The sequence below is a fragment of the Salmo salar genome, chromosome 14 (assembly GCF_965601325.2).
Source record: "Salmo salar chromosome 14, fSalSal1, whole genome shotgun sequence".
In the NCBI taxonomy this organism is placed as follows: domain Eukaryota; kingdom Metazoa; phylum Chordata; class Actinopteri; order Salmoniformes; family Salmonidae; genus Salmo; species Salmo salar.
In genome coordinates, this window is record NC_138304.1 from 82,777,981 (window position 1) to 82,799,584 (window position 21,604).

Genomic DNA, 21,604 nt, shown 5'->3' on the forward strand with positions numbered 1-21,604 from the left:
AAGCTGTAATAAATGTGTTAGTGTAACAGTATTGCTTCTGTCTGTTACATTAGTACAGCAGTATGTGGATTTTTAGGAGGGATCTAGCTACAGAATTTTAATAGTTCAACTGTGCAGTGGTTGTTTCAATTTACGATGACTGGTATAAGAATAACATTGCAGTTGTCAACAACAGAAACCCAGACGACCTTTCTGTTTTTCTGAAGATTGTGCACCACCCATTTCTCTGAGATTTAACTCTGCAACCAATCGCTTGCTCGAGAGCAGTCTATCTTCAGCCAACTTCAATGAATCGATTGGTGGATGCTTAGAGAGTGCCCGATGACCTCGCCCTTCTAGTATTATATTAACCAATCAGAGGTTTACAGTGAGTTATTTTGTCCCGCCCTGGTCTGTCAGCCAGTAGTTTGCCAGAGGGACACAGGAAAGGGATTGCGTGTTGGAAGACAGACGACACAGAGACATAGCTAACTAGCTAGCTATGTTGTTATAGCGCTTTTATAAGTGAACTTCGTGATTTAAATAGTTTTGTTCGATATGAACATTTTTCATTGAGAGTTTTTCGAGAATGCATACTTGTTGAAACACTTCAACATGGACAAGTAGAAGAAAAAGTGAGAAAATGTAGCTAGCTAAACTAACTCTGGGCAGCTTATTAATAACTAAACTCAACTGGACTTTTACAAGAACAAATGTTCCAGCTTTTTTGTGAAAGTTACCAACTTGCTTTATCATGTCACATTGATATATTTGAGTAAACAAACGAAAGTACTCGCAAGTAACTTGAGGCTTATTCAAGATTTAACTTAGTATTTTTGTTTTTGCCAAGTTTGTGAACTGGAAGAGTTGCACTGTGGCAATCAACATAATGTCAACAGCATCATCAGCAACCAACTCAACCCAACAGCGGGTCAAGCGAAGCGGTGACAGCGGGGGCTCCCCAACCATCTCTCCAGCCGGCTGCAGCAACGGCAGTACCACCACGATCCGGTTGCAGCCTATTCGTGCCACGGTGCCATACCAGCTCTTGCGTGGAAGTCAGCACAGCCCAACCCGCTCCTGCTCCTCTTCCTTCACAGTCGCGAGCAATACAGAACCGACATCGACGTCCCCTTGCAACAGTCCCTCCAGCCCGACGCAGCTGCTGCTCGCCAACCCTGGTGGAAACGGCTCGGTGGAGGGCAGGCTGGTCGCAAGGCAGAGACGCTCACCGCCGGACAGCAAGAGCTCACCTGAGCGGTGTCCGATCTCGCCTGTTTTCAAAGGTGCAGTAGTGCCGTTTGTCCACCATTTATTGCATCCAAAACGAGACAGGCTAGCTGTTGTTATAGCTAGCAAGCTAATTGGGTCAGATCGGGGGTCTCTGCTAGACGCATCAGCATCACTAGCACGCAAACACATATTGTTTTGCCCAACATTTGTGTGTTTATAGGCCAATCCAGATATAGCAAATAACAAACCGAGCTAACCCTGAAAATGCTGAAATGTATTGCGTATGTCGTATGAATTATTGTGGACCAGTAGCCAAATGTTGTCATGTTCAAATAATGAATTGGCATCGAGGCGATGCTTTGAAACCAGTTATGTGCTTATGTACTATGTTGTTTAATTTGCAAACAACTGCTTTGGGCTTTCGATTTATGTATCCGTGGCTATTATGGTGACGATGCAGTTACTGTACCTCCAGGCCAGCGCGCGGCAATTGGATCAACACGACTGGTTCGTCGTATTAAAATAAACGAATAACTGCAACCACATCTGCGGACATGTTAAAAGTATTCAATCAATACCAATCATGATCAGAGTGACATGGAAATGTATTTAGGTATTTTCTCTGAAATGGACGCTTGTTTACCAGCGCGAAGAAATTGAAATAATTACGTCGTTGACTGGAGAAGGTCGCGCGCTCATGGCAACACTGGGGCCTAGCAGGAGCGAGCGCATCTCGAGACGTAAACACGATAATTCTATTGCAAATATGAGTGCTGCTCTTGCTCGTTGAAAAATAAGTTTTTCTAAAGCTGTAGTGTTATTTGACACCTTACAGGAGAGTGCAATTGACTCTATTTGACAGGTAGGTAAATACATCCATCTAAGAGGTGAAATGCTATTAGGGGAGTGCTATTCTTTCCCAGAACTTATGATGGTATGGATTCTTGAAGAGGTAGAGACTGTATTCCAATCCATTTCTTTAGCTACCAGGTCCACAATATGCTGTCTCTGTGCACCCTCTCTCAAAATAGGAGCCCTCAGTAGCCTAGGTGTGCAATGCGGATTCTGCAGGTTTAGTAGGACTGTCTGCTGGTAGTAGTACTGATTTTAACAGTGGGATACCACTGCACAGACCCCTAGAAAGCCTTGACCTCTCTCCATGTCAAGCCAGATATTATGGATGCAATATGGTGAGGTCACTGATCACCACAGAGGTTCTGTACTTTTTAGGTCGGGGGCATTGGACAGGGGGCACCACGACTGGGTTTGAATGGAATGGAAAAGGAGGCCTTAACATGTCTTATCATACAATCTCTTAAAAAGCATATGATATTCAAAGGGCTAGATTTCTCAGCTTTAACAGTTTGTAATTTGTTCTGTAGTAATTATGAATTTGAGCTCAGGTCAAGCATGTAGGGTCTAGTCTCCAAAGAATGATAAGTGACAACCACATGATAGAAAAAGTTATTTGATAATATTGATACCCTCTGTGTTAGTGTGCCATGCATATGCAGTCATTGTTGATGGCCCTATGTGCTATGCAGTCATTAGAACTCATCTATTAACACTATTTAGTTCCAACATTAGCATTAAGGACTCCCTGAAAAGCAGTGGCCATTGTTACTGAGTGGACTATCCTGGTTAAATTAAATGAGGTAGTGCTTTGGGCCCAGTCTGTGTTGGTTATGCAACATGCACAAGTTTGTGCGTAAGTAGGTGTTGTTTGTTTGATAATGGGTGACAGGCAGGTGTGTGAGACAGGCTGTGCTTTCCTTCCAGCTCACACTCTGGTTTGTCGCTGCTGAAAGCGTTCCTTGGTTCAGTGTGGCATGTTCCGACATTCCATCACATTACCTTTTTAAGGTTCTGGGAGATGACATCATCATGCTTAAAGACCAGGAAAACCCCTGGAGAGACACTCCCACAACATTCTCATTCATCTTGACTCAAAAGGCCCTTTTAACACATCACCTTTAGCTGAAACTAGCTTATATGAACCAAAAATAACAGGAAGGTGTTTAAAACCATCTGTTTAAAGTTGACTGACACTCAGTCAGTTCTGTGTTGGAGGTAGGCCTATATCCTATCTATGGCTTTCTGCAGAGACAGGCCTAACTCATTGCTACAGGGTTGTTATGTTGAGGCAATGATTTTGCACTGCGTCAACCTAACAGATATATGTTAGAGACATGAGTTGCTTGCATTTCCATAGCATATTGAATCTGGGCTCATTATTCCACCATGTATAGAATAATCAATACCTTGTTGTATAAAAAGGGGGATGTTATGGTTACAGGTCTTTAAGCGTATAGCTTGTAAACCAGGCTTATAGAGGACTGCAGGCTAGGAGTGATTTAGAATACATTACTCTGGCATGAACTGCTTTAATGGAAAAACCTTTTATCTTCAGGTAGTAAGTTGGGGGCAGTTACACTTTCTAGCAATTTCTTGTATTTGCCCCTTTATCGACGGTTTCCTGGACACAGATTAAGCCTAAATCTGGTCCAGGACTAAAAAGCATATTCAGTGGATATTCTGCATTGAAAGTGTTTCTGTGCCCGAGAAAATTGCCCCTCGTGTCAAGTTATGAACAAATGGGACAGTGAATATGTTGAAGTAGTCGTTATATAATCTAATCTATGTTCCTTTTGACACCTGAAGTCATTACCTACAAGGGACTTGTGAATTCTCTCCAGGTATAACTTCAGAGAGAGCTAGGGTTGTAAACTATGCTGAAAAGTGTGTGTGTGTGTGACGCAACAGTTAATGAGCCAGTTCACTACGCTCTCGTGAAGCTGTAAACCAAAGACAAGGCAGCTTCCTGTAGTAGGCTTGGCATTAAAGGAACACAACAACAACCACCTACTTCCTGATGAAAGGATCCATACTGCAGATCTGTGAGCTACATCCTATATTAAGCTAGTGCACTACTTTTGACCAGAGCCACAGCCTTTCAAAATGGCACATAGTGCACTACATTTGGACAAATCTATAGGGCTCTGTCATGCTGTTCTGCTAGTGACAGTCCTTGTGCGACCCTGTGCTGAACTGTCAGCCACACTTAAAGTGAGAGGGATTATGAGTGATTAACACATGACATCATCACCTTGAACCGAGAACACAACCTGTCTCTCTTCCAAACTCCAATATGGTTCAATGTTGCCTTTAAATAGTAAGGGGTTGAATGAATGAGTTAGTCGTGCAGATAGAGAGGGATTGGGTATCTTGCATGAATGCTGTGCATTCAACCTCTGGAAACACCAGGATTGTGGGTTCAATTCCCGCATGGATCACATAGCCTACACACACTCAAAATATATGGATGCACTAACTAGTGTAAGTGGCTTTGGATAACAGCGTCTGCTAAGTAGCATGTGTTATTGTATTATTAACCCCCTTTGTAAACCGTTTAACACTGTACGGATACGCAGTGAGAGTGATTTCATCTACACCTTTATTTAAGAACTATCATTTTGAATCATCACATACTTTTCTGTCACCAATGTCAAATAAATGTCCCATAGCTTCTACATAAAAGGCTTTCATCTTGGCTAGAGAAGCTTGTATCTGCGACCAGACCCAAACTTTAGGCTATTTCAACTTATTTCTTCTGTAGTTTACATCTCTTTTTTTGGTCTGGCTGAAAAATCATTGGAATTTCCGGAAAGCGTATGCACACAGGGCCTCATTCCAAAGTGGGAATATGTGTTTTTCTTTCATTCTTGTTTTATGATATGATGACGGGTGCTCTCAATGTAGAGGCCTGGTTGGACTGACACCCCAATGCTAACATTTTTTTAAAGATGAATACAAAATGTACATCTAAAATATAGTTGCATAAGTATTCACTCCCTTTGTTTAGGCAAGCCTACATTAGTTGAGGAGTACAATTTGGCTTAACAAATCAAATAATGTGTTACAAGGACTAATAATAGATGTTGACATGATTTTTGAATGACTAACCCTTCCTCTGTCCCCCATACATACAACATCTGTCAGGTCCCTCAGTCAAGTATTGAATTTCAAGCACAGATTCAACTACAAAAGACCAGGGAGCTTTTCAAAAGCCTCGTAAAAAAAGGGCAGTGGTTGGTAGATGGGTAACAATAGCAAATCAGACATTGAATATCTCTTTAAGCATGGTAAAGTTAATAATTATGCTGTGGATTATGTATTAAACCACCCTTACACATCAAAGATACAGTCGTCCTTCTGAACTGAGCTGCAGGACAGGAATGAAACTGCTCAGGAATGTTAACATGAGGCTATTGGTGATTTTAAACTGTTAGAGTTTAATGGCTGAGATGGGAGAACTGAGGATGGATCAATAACATTGTAGTGACTCCACAATAATGACTTACATGACAGAGTGAAAAGAAGAATACAAATATTCCAAAACATGCAACAAGGCACTAAAGTAATACTGCAATTAAAGGCAAAGAAATACACTTTTGGTTTAAATGCAAAGCCTTCTGTTTGGGGAAAACCCAACCAATCAGTGAGTAACTGCCTCCTTATTTTCAAGCATGGTGGTGGCTGCACCATGGTATGGGTATTCTTTATTTAACTAGGCAAGTCAGTTAATAACATATTCTTATTTACAATGACGGCCTACTCCGGCCAAACCCAGACAACGCTGGGACAATTGTGCGCCGCCCTATGGGACTCCCAATCACAGCCGGATGTGATGCAGCCTGGATTCAAACCAGGTACTGCAGTGACGCCTCTTGCACTGAGATGCAGTGTCTTAGACCACTGTGCCACTCGGGAGCCCACTCGGGGTATGCTTGACAGCGTCAAAGACTGGAGAGTTTTTCAGGATGCAAAGAAACAGGATGGAGCTAAGCACATTCAAAATTCTAGAGGAAAACCTGCTTATGTCTGCCTTACACCAGACACTGGGAGAGGAATTCACAAATCTCTTATGAAACTTACCCAAGAAGACTCAGCTTTAATTGCTGCAAAAAGTGTTTTTTTGTATGTTATTTACTCAGGGTTGTGAATACTTATGTAACCAAGGTATATTAGTGTTTTATTTTTCATTCATCTTTAAAAAATGTTAAAATATTTCTTCCACTTTGACATTACAAAGTATTTTGAGAAGATTTTTGACAAAAATTACAATGAAATACATTTTAATTCCAGGTTGTAACAGTAAAATGTGGAAAAGTCTAAGGGAGTGAATACTTATGCAAGCCACTGTAAGTAGTCACATTAAGTAAACCTGTGCATTTTTCCCCTGGTATGATAAGTCGGTGAGAGATATGCTATAGTAATGGTTACGCTATAGTCAATATGCTATTGTAATGGGGGCTATAACCATATTAGGGTTATTGAATGACTTGAGACTGATGGTTATTGCACTTTTTAGCTGTTGTTTCTGTCACATATGTAACCTAGGCCTAAACCTGTGGCATTGTCCTGTTAGGTTTTCCATATGTAAGCCTGTGTTCCCTTAAACATTGTTCTGGTGTGATGTGGGAGAGTTTCTCTGTCAGTCAACACCATTCCTTTCTCTCTGTTCGTTCCCCCAGGAATTGCCATCTATCACCTTAATCTAAATCATTGTGGGTGTGTTTGATACATAGTTGGTCCTTGCCTCACCAATGTTCAGCAGTAGGTGTTAGCCTGTGGCCTGAGGAGAAAGTATGTAGGTTTAGAAGAGTCTTTCTTACTGCCATTATGTGTCTTCATTAGTAGTAGGTCCTAAATAGTACTGTATTGTTGTAACTGTCATGTGGCTTTATTTAACAGGCTTACTTATAGTAGGCCTATTCCATATTGTATCGTATTCTATATTTTCCAGCTCTGTTTAACTATTATTTTTAAAACTGATTGCAGGTTGGCCCTAGCCTGGCATCCAAACAGATGACGTTTTAATCGTGAAAGCAGCCCTCCGTCTGGTTTAACCAGGCTAGGTTGGCTCTTTTTCCTTCATTAAAGTCTCCACTTTAGGCTAAACCTTGTGAAACCTGACCTTAACTGTTGGATGTTATTTTGATAAGGCACTTTGAAGAGCTCAGCTTGAATGTTTATTCTTTGTTATCTGACTGGTGCCGTTGTTTTTTTTTAACCTTCCTCGTGACAGTGTGTCACACTACCTAGCTTTGAAGAAGACATCGTAATGTCTGTTTTGAATGTTTGCATATTTATCCATTCCCTTACAGTTTTCCCCCTCGTGTGATAGGGATGTACGCATCGTTGCAACAGATATAATCAAACTGATCTTTGTTTTTCTCGTTCCCTTATGTTGATATTAATGCTTGTATTGCTAACTAGACCTATGACGACATCTGTGTAGGTTCTCTATCGCTTTTTCCCTATACTATGTCACTTTTGGAAAAAGTCTAACACACATCTTGTTCTGAGCTGCACTGAAAGAACTCCCCTAAGGTTGTTGGTGCAGTTTGTTAGTCATTGAATACCTACGTAACCCAAATGATTAGGCATGAGGAGGCACATGTTCACACACACACACACACACACACACACACACACACACACACATGCGAGCACAGTGCTGTGATGGTGCCAGTGGACTGCTCTGTGACAGCTCCTGGCAGTCTTGCTCCTCTCTCTCTCTCTCCATCTGCTCTCAGAAAACTGGAAAAAACTGAGGGGAAACATGTCTGTACCAGGAGGCAGACACCTAACGCTGTAGGCCTATAGGACTGAGAGGCCTGTCCAGTATACCTAATGGGTCTACTCGGTCCTAGGAGAAGCCTGCACATCTCGGCGGAACACTTGACCCGTTTGGAGCTCAGACCGGTTCCAACTAGCCTCATTATGAGCAATAATCTCCTATGTGTCACTTCCTAGTGTAACTAGGCTAACCATTACAGGCACAGAGCTGGTGTGAGGAAGACCTACACTCATAAGGTGTCCGCATGCTTCAGTTCGGCTGACACCTAGCTGAGCTTGTATACTCCCTTAAAAGACCGCTTGTAAAACGAGAAAAATGTGGCAATAGTACTGTTTGTCAATTTTGAGACTCCATAGCCAGGATACACTTCCTCAAAATAATCAGAGGTAATTCAAGAAATATCTCATTAATTTTGACGTTTTTTGCCGCACAAAAGTTTGTCCCGCAGTTTTGCATCTGACTAGGATGTTTGGTGCAGTATATCCCTAGTGAAAAGAATTTGCATGAGGACGAGTCGTCTCTCATTTAATGACAACAGGCACTTCATTGACGAATGCCTACTGTTGACCAATCGCCAATGAGGGGGTGTAGACTTATGCTCTTGACTTTGGCTTGCCTTGAGAATTTTGTGTGTGTCCCCGAACACCCGAAAAACCTTTTCTGAAGTCATAAACCAACAAAACGTCACAAAATGTCGTCATAATATATGCTCGAACTGTTTCGGCTGGGAAGCATGCAGACGCCTTTAGAAAAAGGGTTCCAAAATCCATTTTGTTTCCAGGTAGAACCCTTTTGGGTTCCATGTAGAACCCTCTGTCGAAAGGGTTCTATCTGGAACCAAAAACGATGCTACTTGGAATCAAAAGGGTTATACCAGGAACCAACCAGGGTTCTTGATAGGGTTCTGCTATGGGGACTGCCGCAAAACCCTTTAAGGTTCTAGATAGCACTGTTTTTTCGTAGAGTGTAGTAGAACAAACATTTAAATGAGCAAGTTACAACTCATACAAATGAAGTGATGAGAAGCCCAATAAGTTTGAAGAGGAGTGTCTTAACGATTTGACCTGCGATATAGATCAAAACCTTTGGGTGAACTGTTGGAATCATAAAAATAACATGATTTATATTAAGAAGCAGCATCATTTTAGTTTGGAACAGTCTGTTGACTGCATTTGACCTAACATAACAGCATGCAACTGTTCCTCAAGAGGAGAAAAAAATGGAATAAACTATAAAAACGGACATTGCACGTGGCTGAGTGGCATTTGAAAATATTGCATGTGATATGGATTTCTTGCTATATGGATATTGCACATGTCAATATTTTGTGATTTTGAATGTGAATTAGATTAAAATGTGACAATTCTAAAGTATCCCAGAGCTTTTGTGTTTAGTCGGAAAAAGACTTCAAGACAGTCAACTAGACATGCTGTTTTAGCTTCCTGAGAAGAAACACAAGTAACATCTTTCAAGAAGAGCTCAGCGTATTATTTCCTCTTTCTTACTTCCTGTTACTTCTTACTTCTTCTGACCTCTGCTTCCCTGATACAGCTAACTGCTGCTTGACATAGTGTGTCAGAACACAGCCAAGGCCTTATTATAAATTCCCTCAGAATGCACTAGTATTTACCTGTAATCCAGTGGATTTTCCCCAGGTGACCCTGCCCTGTGCCTTTCTCAGTGGGATCTGATCCCACTAAGGCCTACAGGACCTCTCAGTCAGCTCAGGGGCAGGGTAAGGGGGCCAGCCTCCCTAAGCCCACCTAGTACACTTGAGGGCAAAGCACTGCTGTGCTAAGGTCTTTGAAAAACATGTCAACTGCTTCCCTCAAAACCTCCGATCATAGCCGTACATTGAGGTTTTGCAGCACAACAAAATACCAACATTTACTCAATACTTCCTGGTTATGATAAACTTCAGCGTAGGTCAAGTCCTCCATAAATCAGAGGTGTTACTGTACACTTCACCAGTCTGTTTCATGTCATACTGGAATGTTGTTTTTAGAAACCTGGCCTGTTTGGTCAACTTTGCTAAAGGCCTATATATATGCTAGCTAGCACCGTGTGAGTTGAAGGTTTTTGTTTTTGAATATTCTAGTCCCATACAAGGCCACAGGGTTAGGATGGTGTAAATATTGTTGTTTCTATCACACATACACACACCAACCAGAGAGTGTTGCTAGAACAAACACACAGCCCTTGACCTAGATCCTCAGGTCCCAGGGGGCCTGGAAAGAGCCTTGGGGGGGTGTGTGAGGTATTTTTATCAGGTGTAGGGTTGCCTCACCATGAAGGCTTGGCCGTGAGGGAGGACGGGCTGGGCTGCTCCAAGGGTAACCAAGTCAACCTGCAGTCTCTGGCAACAACACTGGGACATTGTTGTTTCACTCTGCATCCTCACATATTGCCTCTAGAAAATATATTGTGGGGATTCTAGTAAGTGTTTCTGACTGTACAGAAGGTGGTGGGTTGGCATAGTAATCTGATCCGTTTTTAATAGATTGTAAGTGCAAAAGTAATGGACTGGGTCAGGCAGCAGACCTATCAGCTTGCTGCCATCTCTTACCAAACTGTTGGAAAAAATTGTGTTTGACCAAGTACAATGCTATTTCTCCGTAAACAAATGAACAACATACTTTCAGCATGCTTACAGAGAAGTGCACTCAACATGTACTGCACTGACACAAATAACTGATGATTGGTTGAAAGAAATTGATAATAATAGTAATGTGGGAGCTGTACTGTTAGATTTCTGTGCAGCCTTTGATATTATTGACCATAACCTGTGGTTGAGAAAACGTACAGTACCAGTCAAACGTTTGCACACACCTACACATCCAGGGTTTATTTTTTTACTATTTTCTACATTATAGAATAATTGTGAAGACATCAAAACTATCAAATAACACATATGGAATCGTATAGTAACCAAAAAAGTGTTTTTTATATTTGAGATTCTTCATGACAGCTTTGCACACTTAGCATTCTCTCAACCAGCATCATGAGGTAGTCACCTGGAATGAGTTTCAATTAACAGGTGTGCCTTGTTAAAAGTTAATTTGTGAAATTTCTTTCCTTAATGCGTTTGAGCCAGTCAGTTGTGTTGTGACAAGGTAGGGGTGGTATACAGTAGACGGTCCTATTTGGTAAAAGACCAAGTCCATATTATGGCAAGAACAACTCAAATAAGCAAAGAGAAACGACAGTCCATCATTACTTTAAGATATGAAGGTTGGTCAATCCAGATAATGTCAAGAACTTTGAAAGTTTCTTTAAGTGCAGTCGCAAAAACCATCAAGCGCTATGATGAAACTGGCTCTCATGAGGACCGCCACAGGAAAGGAAGACCCAGAGTTACCTCTGCTGCAGAGAATACGTTCATTAGAGTTGACTGCATCTCAGATTTCAGCCCAAATAAATGCTTCACAGAGTTCAAGTAACAGACACATCTCAACATCAACTGTTCAGAGGAGACTGCGTGAATCAGGCCTTCATGGTCGAATTGCTGCAAAGAAACCACTATTTAAGCACACTTGCCTAGTTAAATAAAGGTGAAAAAATAAGAAGCCACTTGCTTGGGCCAAGAAACATGAGCAATGGACAGTCCTTTGGTCTGATGAGCCCAAATTTGCGACTTTTGGTTCCAACCGCCGTGTCTTTGTGAGATGCAGAGTAGATGAATGGATGATCTCTGCATGTGTGGTTCCCACCGTGAAGCATGGAGGAGGAGATGGGATTGTGTGCGGAGGCCTTGTTGGTGACACTGTCAGTAATTTATTTAGAATTCAAGGCACACTTAACCAGCATGACTACCACAGCATTCTGCAGTGATAAGCCATCCCATCTGGTTTGTGCTTAGTGGGACTGTCATTTGTTTTTTAACAGGACAATGACCCAACACACCTCCAGGCTGTGTAAGGGCTATTTGACCAAGAAGGAGAGTGATGGAGTGCTGCATCAGATGACCTGGCCTCCAAAATCACCCGACCTCATCCCAATTGAGATGGTTTGGGATGAGTTAGACTGCAGAGTGAAGAAATAGCAGCCAACAAGTGCTCAGCATATGTGAGAACTCCTTCAAGAATGTTGGAAAATAATTCCCGGTGAAGCTGGTTGAGAGAATGCCAAGAGTGTGCAAAGCTGCCATCAAGGCAAAGGGTGGCTACTTTGAAGAATCTCAAAACCCTTGAATGAGAAGGTGTGTCAAAACTTTTGACTGGTACTGTATGTGTAATGGCTTTTCAACCTCTGACATATCGTGGATTCAGAGCTATCTATCTAATAGAACTCAGATTGTTTTCTTTAATGGATGCTTCTCTAATGTCAAACATGTGAAGTGTGGTATACCGCAGGGCAGCTCTCTAGGCCTTCTACTCTTTTCTATTTTTACCAATGACCTGCCACTGGCATTAAACAAAGCATGTGTGTCCATGTATGCTGATGATTCAACCATATACGCATTTCGAACCACCACTAATTTAGTCACTGAAACCCTTATCAAAGAGTTGCAGTCAGTCTTGAAATGCTTGGCCAGTAATAAACTGTTCCTGAACATCTCTAAAACTAATAGCATTATATTTGGTACAAATAATTCCTGAAGTTCTAGATCTCAGTTGAATCTGGTAATGAATGGTGTTGCTGTTGAAAAAGTTGAGGAGACTAAATTACTTGGTGTTACCTTAGATTGTAAACTGTCATTGTCAAAAAATATAGATTCAGTGGTTGTAAAAATGGTGAGAGTTCTGTCCGTAATAAAGAGATGCTCTGCTTTTTTGACACCACACTCCACAATGCAAGTCCTGCAGGCTCTAGTTTTATCATATCTTGATTATTGTCCAGTCATATGGTCAAGTGCTGCAGCTGGCCCAGAACAGAGTGACATGTCTTGATCTTCATTGTAATCAGAGGGCTAATATTAATACTATTCATGCCAGTCTCTCTTGGCTAAGAGTTGAGAAAGACTGACTGCATCACTTCTTGTTTTTGTAAGAAACATGAATATGTTGGAAATTCCAAATTGTTTACATAGTGAACTTGCACACAGCACTGACACACACATTTACTCCATTGGACATTCCACCAGGGTTCTTTTCACACTCCCCAGGGCCAGAACAAATTCAAGGAAACATACAGTATTATACATGGAAGTCCCTTCCATCTCATGTAGTGCATGTGAAACCTGGTTAAAACAACACCTTTCCCCCGTGTGACCTACTTGTTGTGTGTATGTACCTACATGTATGTGGAACTGATAGATGCACACTACATGTTAATGTTTTTAAGTGTACACTATATATACAAAAGTATTTGGACACCCCTTCAAATGAGTGGATTCGGCTATTTCAGCCACACCCGTTGCTGACAGGTTTATAAAATTGAGCACACAGCCATGCAATCTCCATAGACAAACCTTTGCAGTGGAATTGCCTTACTGAAGAGCTCAGTGACTTTCAACGTGGCACCGTCATAGGATGCCACCTTTCCAACAAGTCAGTTCGTCAAATTTCTGCCCTGCTAGATCTGCCCTGCTCAATTGTGAGGGCTGTTAGTGTGAAATGGAAACGTCTAGGAGCAACAACGGCTCAGCCGCAAAGTGGTAAGCCACACAAGCTCACAGAACGGGACCGCCGAGTGCTGAAGCGCAGCGCATACAAATCATCTGTCCTCGGTTGCAATACTCACTATCGAGTTCCAAACTGCCTCTGGAAGCTACTTCAGCACAAGAACTGTTCGTCGGGAGCTTCATGAAATGGCTTTCCATGGCAGAGGAGCCGCACACAAGCCTAAGATCACCATGCGCAATGCCAAGCGTTGTTTGGAGTGGTGTAAAGCTCGCGGTCATTGGACTCTGAAACAGTGGAAACGTGTTCTCTGAAATTATGAATAACGCGTCACCATCTGTCAGTCCGACAGACGAATCTGGGTTTGGGGTATGCCAGGAGAATGCTACCTGCCCCAATGCATAGTGCCAACTGTAAAGTTTGGTGGAGGAGGAGTAATGGTCTGGGGCTGTTTTTCATGGTTCGGTATAGGCCCCTTAGTTCCAGTGAAGGGAAATCTTAACGCTACAGCATACAATTACATCTTAGACGATTCTGTGCACCACCAACTTTGTGGTAACAGTTTGGGGAAGGCACTTTCCTGTTTCAGCATGACAATGCCCCCGTGCACAAAGCGAGGTTCATACAGGTTTGTTGAGATCGGTGTGGAAGAACTTGACTGACCTGCACAGAGCCCTGACCTCAACAGGGGGTCTAACACCTTTGGGATAAATTGGAACGCCGACTGTGAGCCAGGCCTAATCGTCCAACACCAGTGCCCGACCTCACTGATGCTTCCATTCAGCTACAAGAGCAAGTCACCGCAGCAATGCCCTAACACATAATGGAAAGCCTTCCCAGAAGATTGGAGGCTGTTATAACAGTAAAGAGGAGACCGACTTCATATTAATGCCCATGATTTTGGGATTAGATGTTCGACGAGCAGGTGTCCACATACTTTTGATCATGTAGTGTATGTAAATTGTAAAGTATTTTGTCTGTAATGTTTTTATCGTTATGTGTCTGACCCCAGTAAGGCCAGCTATCGGCATTGGCGTTGTCTAATGGGGATTCTAATAAATCGTTGCCTTTGAGAGCCTCCTCAATTAAAATGCCTCATCCACCTCCTCTCTCGCTCACCCTCTCTCTCTCTCTCTCTTTCTCTCCAGTAGAGAGGTCCAAGCCCCAGCAGCAGGTGCGTAACTCGGGAGCCATCCGGCGGACTTCATCCCTGGGTACCATCACCGGCCCCTACCTTACCGGCCAGTGGCCTCGTGACCACCACGTGCACTACCCCTCGTGCATGAAAGATAAATCCACTCAGGTAGGTGCCCCCTCACTTCCTGTCCCCCCTATGTGTCACGTTTTATCTGGTTCCCCCACTGAGATGAATGATTGACTATACACTATGCTTCATGCATTAAAGATAAATCCACTCAGGTAGGTGCCTCCCCACTTCCTGTCCCCCTAACCTATCCTTCATGTGTCACGCTTTGTTCAGTCCCCCTACTGAGATGAATGCATGTGGCATTTAATTCAACGACAAAGACCTAACGATATTCCAGCTAGAAGAAACTAGGTTTATTGATAGCTCTGGTTTGCTGATCTGCACAGTTTGATCAGCAAAGCATGCTAGTTTTGAACTAGCATACTGAGGTGAAGGACAGGAGACTACTACAGATGTAGGATCTTAATTTGACCTATATTGTCACAGCAAAATAATCCAGCAGCAACAGGATTTTAATGTTTACTCCAAAATGGTTCTTGATTGGTGGTTAGGCCATTAGCTGGTCAAAAGTAGGCTACATTAAAAGTGCATAACTGTTAATATAACTGTGTGTTAGTGTGAGTTTTCAGTGAATTTATGTAAATCACAAAGCTCGTCTGTAGGAACATTCTCAGCAACAAAAGAGTGATTTTAAAAAAGTGATCAAATTAAGATCCTACATCTGTAAGCAGAAGTGGCTGAGTACTGAGCTGCATCGCTATAAGGAAGTGGGCTCTTTCAAATGACTAGTGGCTTGTATAGTACTCAGTCACTGATTCACCTGCACACACAGATATTAGTTAGCCGCTGTTGACCTCTTTCACAGGTCTATACACCCTGTTTCTGTCAGTCACTTTGAGATTTACCAACTACGCATCTGTGGGCCTCTCTAGACTTACAATAGATTAACCAGCCTGGCTCTCTGTATTAACCTGCCTGGCCTTCTGTGCTTTGAACAAGTAGGCACTTGGTGTCACTGCAACACAAAGGTGTCATTGTGGAGAACATGTGAGCTCCTGTCTATCTGTGTGACACACAGCTTCTGCTTGTCAGATGAAGTCAACTGTTTGTACAGAGCGATGTTGCTGCCAGTCCTGCTGTGGCTGGAATTTTCCCCTCCTCTTTCTCTCCTCCTGCTCCTCTTTCTCCTTCTTCCACTCCTCACCTTTTCCTTGTAATTTTCTATCATTCTCAGCCATTGGGTCTGTGACCTGGAATGTTCTCCTCCTCCCCCTCTTCTTCCTCCTCTTCCTCACTCTATTCTGTACATTGCTGTGACCTGCAACACCCACACCATCCTTCCAAGTTATGACAGACAGGCCCAAACACATAGCACTAAGATTATGCCAAGAGAGAAAGAGGTATTTGTGTGTGGAAGATTGATTGTGCAGGCTAGTGAGTGTACTGGGCCAGTTTCACTAACCTAGGTTAAACCTATTCCTCAACTGGACTAAAAGGCCTTTTAATGGACATTCTGCTTTCTGCGTTGAACAGGATTTTACAGTGGCAGCCCAATATTCTGAATCCCTCAAACTGGTCATTAAAGGGGTAGATTAGGCCTTTAGTTTTTTATTTCTCTTCTCTGGGTCTAGTGTGGGAGCCAGTCTCAGTGAGAGTGAACTAGCAGGGTTATGACACCACCGGAGCCAGAGATGACATCCCATAATGACCTCCTACATCCTGTTTTTACTGCACTGCTCGGCAACCAGGGCCCAATAAGCTCCTCAGGCCACCCAAACGCCATATTGCTAGATCATCCCAGAAACCAACCTGGCAGCCAGTTTACTGTATGAATCAACCCGTCCATTCCACTGTTCCTTCACTTCAGCTCTTTGTCCAGTGGCATGGAAAAATCTGCCACATCTACACGTGCAGTACGGACCTCCTCGGACAGCAGGTCCGTAGGGAAGGTGGACCAGGGAAGGTGGACCAACCAGGGATCTGGTCACACATTGTCCACTGAAAGAGGAGAGGAGATGGTGTGTGTCTGTGTGTGCATGCATGTAACTCAATTGTGTGTGTGTGTGTGTGTGTGTGTGTGTGTGTGTGTGTGTGTGTGTGTGTGTGTGTGTGTGTGTGTGTGTGTGTGTGTGTGTGTGTGTGTGTGTGTGTGTGTGTGTGTGTGTGTGTGTGTGTGTGTGTGTGTGTGTGTGTGTGTGTGTGTGCTCCCCCTCCTCTTCCCTTAAATAGGAGATGAAAAATACAATGTTCAAAGCTTTCTCTCTGTTTCCTGCCTAGCTTGGTGATGATGTTGAGCAGGTTACAGAGGACAACATTTGAAATGTGAAGTCTCCACAGATTAATAGAATAACTCAACTCACCACTTTACAATATCAACTACAGCTTCTGGTTATAGCACTGGCCTAGCACTTCCATTGGCCCTTACAGTGTACATTCTCGGATGCTCTGATGAAAGCATAACCGCTGAAACGCTTTTCACAATAAAAAGGTGAAATTAGGTGATGTCTTTGTTTAAAATAACAAAAACATTTTAGAGTGCCGCTGTTTCCCAATGTTCTTGAACTTGGGATTTAATTCGAAGTGTACATTCTCTCTCTCTAGTCTCTCTCCTCTCTCTTTCTCTGCCCTCTTGAAAGTAGAGACACACAGAGCTAGGACTATTCTTTATCACAGCACCCACTCTATTTAATCCCTGTCTGATGCCTGCCATGTGTGGAGAGCCCTTCTTCTCTCTTTTTCTCCTGTTTACACTTGTCTTCCTCCTCCTCTCTTCCTCCTCCTTGCCTCTCTCAGCTCCAGGAGCAGGTCAGAGCAGGGGTAACCAAGGGGATGAAACAAGGGCTTCTCTCCATCCAGTTGACATAATAACTTCTTCATCACAGTAGCTGTACCTGAGGCTGTGGCGTTTAGAGACCTCTCCTTGTTCTGATGCCAACTGACACACAACTCACGGCTAGTTATGCTCCATTTTATATCTTGTTATACATGATGTACACATATCAAGGTTTCCATGTCAAACCTAACACTTCACAATGGGCAAATCTGAAATGGCAAAGTAGAGCTCTGTTTAGACTTGGGGCAAAGGCCTTTTATTCCCGACCATAATGATCATGATAATTGACGTGGCTAATGAGGACACGAGGTTGGTAATTAGGTCATGATATCATCGGTTGTTTCCTTGTTGTGTCCAGACACCTGGATGTTGGAGTGAAGAAGCAGGAGAGAGGAGGAGCACACACCAGCGCTCGGCGTCTTGGGGCAGCGCCGACCAGCTCAAAGAGGTACCCACTCACACACCACAGTTAAACATGTCATGAGGAACCCTATTTAAGAAACTACAACTTGCAGCACATTCCTAATGACCGTTGGACCGAGGGGGCTCTCAAATCAACAATGACAACATACTGTACAGTAGGCCTCCCTGTAAAACTGATGAAATCTGCTATCCTAGCACAATGTGTCATTGCTGTCATCCTCCTTTAATCCAGACGTAGATTCTGCCATGTTGAGATGGCTTGAAGTTGACAAGACAATACTAGAATGTTATCAGTCTATAGGAAACTGCCTACCACCTGCCATCGTCTCTCTTTCTCTCTCTCTCTCTCTCTCTCCACACGGTACCACCTTCTATATATAACTTCCTGTCTGACCTCAGACTTCCGCATGCTCAGGGCTTGGTCTGTTCTAATGCTGGGTGTCAGAGACGGAGCGTTGCGCCGGGCCGGGCGGTCGTTGTCTTATCATCCCCTCTCAGCTCCACCCTGGTGCTATAATGCCACAGGCAGGGAGGAGACAGATAACACTGTCTATCTCCCTCGTTAACTAACCAGACACATAACCCAACTGGCAATTTATGGACAGGAAAGACAGCCAGGCAGGCCTCGGATTCCTCTTTCTCTTTTAACCTCTCTCTTTCTTTCATTCTTTCTCTCCCCTTTCTGTCTCCATCTCTCTGTTTGTCTCTCTCTCTCTCCCATTTGTCTCTCTCTATCTCCCTGTTTGTCTCTCTCTCTCTCTCTCGTTTTCTCTCTCCGTCCTAGTTTAGCAGCCGGGGAACAGCTAAAATAGTGGTGTTCAGGCATGTTCCTTAGTACTAGTAGTGGAGCTTGGGGCTGTAGTGGAGCTGCAGTGCAGAGGGGTTGAGTTGAAGTCTCCTTCAGTTAGGGCTATATAACCTCAAGAGATCCCAGCGTTATTAAGCAACCCATAATCCACAGTAATCCTAACCTCATAGACCTCATTATTTACAAACACTTCCTGTCACTTATCTCTTGTTGTGATCTTATTTCCCCAGCGTTATATAGGATGTACTCGCTACACTTTCAGCCCTGTGTAGTGCTGCCCGGCCCAGCTTAATGTCTTACAGCTCACACTCACCCGTGCACGCACACACACAGCAATGTTGCAGGGACAACATGTTTGTTGACTTGCCATGTAACGCTGCCGGACAACGAACACATTCATACTTTGTCACAGCTGCTGACTGGGTTTTCAGTTAGCTACTGTGCACTACCTGTACTAGTGGTATGTATTATTAGTGAATCGCTGGGAAAGTGCAGGGAAGGGAAGAGTAAGAATATAAGGCTTGAGTGAGTTTGCAGTATGTGTGTTTGAGTTTGTTTATTTTGGACCCAGCATCATAGGAGAGATTTGGTTTATTAACACCTAGTGATTCTTTATATCTGGAAAGCTGACTAACTGTTGAGTGCACCAGGTTCATGATGGCTAAAGAAAGTGGATCACATATCAGCCTGTCCATTCAGACAGAGCCTCCTGTTAGGCTGGGTGTTTGTGTTGTGTTTCTATAGTAAAAAGACTTGGTGGAATGTTTCACAATGCATTTACACAAACCATCCTTTATCTTCTTCCACCATAGCATGTCTTGCTGGTGTAAAAGGTGACCTGTGTTGTGCTACTATGGTAAAATGACTGAGCCTACAATGACTTCTGTGTAAAGGCGCAGGGTAAATAACATGTCTGGGCTTGTCCTGGCTGGTAGTGAGATGCCGCCTACATAATAAGAATAAGATGGCTACCATGTGGCAAGCAACTGTTTATCTGATTTGCCATTAACTGTACTGTGCTTCCATCTGATATAGGAAGGCCCCCACTTGTCTGAGAGTTCAAAAGGCTATTTTGGCAATTGGAACTTTCCTCTGTGGGCTAATATGGATGCAGAATTATAAAGACATAAAGATTTGGGTCAAATATATACCTAGAGCCACACAGGACAGGAGTTCTAGCCCTTTGTCCTTATTGGTCAGAGCACAGGGGATTCTCAAACCAGATAAGGAAGCCAATACACTGTCATATCTTCTGTTAGATGCAGTTTAGCGCCGTCTGTGGGGCTTTCAAAGGTGTGAACGGCACCATGCAAATGAAATACATTAACTACATCGTAAATGGCCTTTTAAGATGTTTGCATACTCAAATTGACCCAGTCTGTGTGCTCGTTTTACGTTTTATGGATTCTTCCTTTAGCTATTAGATCAATGACTATCCTGCCAGCTAGTCGCCTTCCTTTCACACTGTCTCCTTTAGATGTACACTACCATTCAAAAGTTTGGGTCACTTAAAAATGTCCTTGTTTTCCATGAAAACATACATGAAATGAGTTGCAAAATGAATAGGAAATATAGTCAAGACGTTGACAAGGTTGCTTTCATCGAAGAATCCTCCATTTGCAGGAATTACAGCCTTGCAGACCTTTGGCATTCTAATTGTCAATTTGTTGAGGTAATCGGAAGAGATTTCACCCCATGCTTCCTGAAGCACCTCCCACAAATTGGATTGGCTTGATGGGCACTTCTTATGTACCATACTGTCAAGCTGCTCCCACAGCAGCTCAATAGGGTTGAGATCTACTGTCTCTGCTGGCCACTCCATTATAGACCGAATACCAGCTGACTGCTTCTTACCTAAATAGTTCTTGCATAGTTTGGAGCTGTGCTTTGGGTCATTGTCCTGTTCTAGGAGGAAATTGGCCCCAATTCAGCACCGTCCACAGGGTATGGGTAAGGCATTGAAAAATGGAGTGATAGCCTTCCTTCGTCAAGATCCCTTTTACCCTGTACAAATCTCCCACTTTACCACCACCAAAGCACCCCCAGACCATCACATTGCCTCCACCATGCTTGACAGATGGCGTCAAGCACTCCTCCAGCATCTTTTTATTTTTTCTGCGTCTCACGAATGTTCTTCTTTGTGATCCGAACGAGAGGTCGACCGATTAATTGGCATGGCCGATTAATTAGGGCCGATTTCACGTTTTCATAACTATCGGTAATCGGCCTTTTTGGACGCCGATTGTGGCCGATTACATTGCAATCCACGAGGAAACTGCATGGCAGGCTGACTACCTGTTATGCGAGTGCAGCATCAAAAGGACCTTGTGGCTGCAAGGAGCCAAGGTAAGTTGCTAGATAGCATTAAACTTAACTTGTAAAAACAATCAATCTTCACATAATCACTAGTTAACCTAGTAATATCATCAACCATGTGTAGTTAACTAGCATGTCCTGCGTTGCCTGTTCATTTATCATCGAATCACAGCCTACTTCAACTCCGCCAAACGGGTGATGATCTAACAAAAGCGCATTCGCAAAAAAAGCACAATCGTTGCACAAATGTACAGTGGGGGGAAAAAAGTATTTGATCTCCTGCTGATTTTGTACGTTTGTCCACTGATAAAGAAATGATCAGTCTATAATTTTAATGGTAGGTTTATTTGAACAGTGAGAGACAGAATAACAACAAAAAAATCCAGAAAAACGCATGTCAAAAATGTTACAAAATTATTAGCATTTTAATGAGGGAAATAAGTATTTGATCCCCTCTGCAAAACATGACTTAGTACTTGGTGGCAAAACCCTTGTTGGCAATCACAGAGGTCAGACGTTGCTTGTAGTTGGCCACCAGGTTTGCACACATCTCAGGAGGGATTTTGTCCCACTCCTCTTTGCAGATCTTCTCCAAGTCATT

At 43.0% G+C, this 21,604-nt stretch overlaps 2 protein-coding genes across 6 annotated transcripts in view; one reads left to right on the top strand and one right to left on the bottom strand.

Moving 5' to 3' along the window:
• The window catches only part of LOC106570311 (PHD finger protein 14), a 539,603-nt gene that overhangs the window by 124,430 nt on the left and 393,569 nt on the right, over positions 1–21,604 (bottom strand). The gene's annotated exons all lie outside the window — the stretch shown is intronic.
• The window catches only part of glcci1a (glucocorticoid induced 1a), a 28,384-nt gene continuing 7,201 nt past the window's right edge, over positions 422–21,604 (top strand). For 2 of the 3 annotated variants that reach the window (XM_014142487.3, XM_014142488.3), the window contains exons 1-3: positions 422–1,265; positions 14,565–14,719; positions 17,815–17,904. In XM_014142487.3, coding sequence (XP_013997962.1) covers positions 869–1,265; positions 14,565–14,719; positions 17,815–17,904 — 642 coding nt within the window. In that variant the 5' untranslated portion in view covers positions 422–868. The remainder of the gene's footprint in view (positions 1,266–14,564; positions 14,720–17,814; positions 17,905–21,604) is intronic. The other variant, XM_014142489.3, reaches the window with a different exon arrangement.